The 1,256-nt window shown below is 46.5% G+C and overlaps 1 protein-coding gene across 2 annotated transcripts in view; it reads left to right on the top strand.

Moving 5' to 3' along the window:
* The window catches only part of LOC107098859 (carnitine O-acetyltransferase-like), a 27,189-nt gene that overhangs the window by 3,864 nt on the left and 22,069 nt on the right, over nt 1–1,256 (top strand). For both annotated transcript variants that reach the window (XM_015396720.1, XM_015396721.1), the window contains exon 2: nt 420–710. In XM_015396720.1, coding sequence (XP_015252206.1) covers nt 420–710 — 291 coding nt within the window. The remainder of the gene's footprint in view (nt 1–419; nt 711–1,256) is intronic.

The raw sequence follows: 1,256 nt of genomic DNA, 5'->3' as shown, positions 1-1,256 counted from the left end.
TTAACTGGAGAAGAGGCGCAAGTTAAATTAGACACTGTCGTCAGACGACATGCAGTAATTTATAAACGTTTTAAATCAGGTTGGGTCCAGATTAGCCAGCAGGTGGTTCTGGATCCGGACCGCAGTCCACTAATCTGTGACCTTTGCTCCAGGAAGTGTTTTATGAATACAGTGGCTAATATTAATGTTATGGGACAGAAAAGCCCATAAAGCTTCAATTTTCTGCTGCACATTTATTCAGCTTTGAATGAAAATGTAGGCTTCCTTTGAAGCTGCACATTAGAGAACAGATTTGACTTTTTCAGTCTCACTGAATCTTTCTGCAGCAACTAAAAGTTTCCGTCTGATCTCAGCTTTAGGGATAGCTCCTGTTCCTCCTCTAACCACTGAGATAAAACTTTCTGTTTTCTCTCTGAAAGGTGGGAATGGCCAAAAAATGCGCCTTCGGGAGGCCCCGCCACCTGGTGAAGCCCGTCTCAGCGACCCGGGTGGCAGGCAGGTACCTGACCCATCAGAAGGGGCTGCCCAGTCTGCCTGTGCCCCCCCTGCAGCAGACCTGTGAGCGTTACATCACGGCCCTGGAGCCCATCGTGGAGGCCGAGGAGCTGAGCCTCACCAGGCGGCTGGTCCAGGACTTCCAGGAGGCCGGAGGAGTCGGAGAGCGTCTGCAGAGAGGCCTGGAGAAGCGGGCGAGCCGGACGGAGAACTGGGTAACATGTCTGGGTGTTTCATTCCTTTCTCATCGGTTCCTCCTTGAACATTAATGTGGTTTCTCTCCTTGAACTGCTGCTGAATTAATCTGTTTCTTTCCTGACCTTCAAACATCTCCTGGTTTATGAAGCTAAACTGATAAAACAAACTTTCACCAATTTAACCAGAAGGATTTTACTCCTTAAAATAGAAACTATGATTTTAAGATTTAAAGCAGGCTTTTAGCTAGCAGTGCGTACGGGCGTACATTGTACTGCCTTTACTAAAAAAATCTAAATTGTACGCCCTGTTTTTAGAACGTTTACTCATGGAAACTTCACTCAAATGTTCAAAATGTCACAAGCAGCAGCTGCTGGAGATGAAAAAATGAAACTTTAGCTGCTTTAGCTCCACATGAACCCATGCGAGAAGCTGATCTGGGAGCTGGCAGGGAGTCAGACGCAGCGCTGTTGATGCAGAGCGCTATGATCACTCCTCTGAAACAGTTTATTAACGCCTAAATTAACTTCAAATGTAGAAACCTGCCGGCAGAATATGTTGGCTTT

This window comes from Cyprinodon variegatus, unplaced genomic scaffold (assembly GCF_000732505.1).
Source record: "Cyprinodon variegatus isolate N-32 unplaced genomic scaffold, C_variegatus-1.0 Scaffold817, whole genome shotgun sequence".
Lineage (NCBI taxonomy): Eukaryota > Metazoa > Chordata > Actinopteri > Cyprinodontiformes > Cyprinodontidae > Cyprinodon > Cyprinodon variegatus.
Note: the sequence above shows the minus strand (reverse complement) of the source record. Positions and strands in the feature narration are given on the sequence as shown.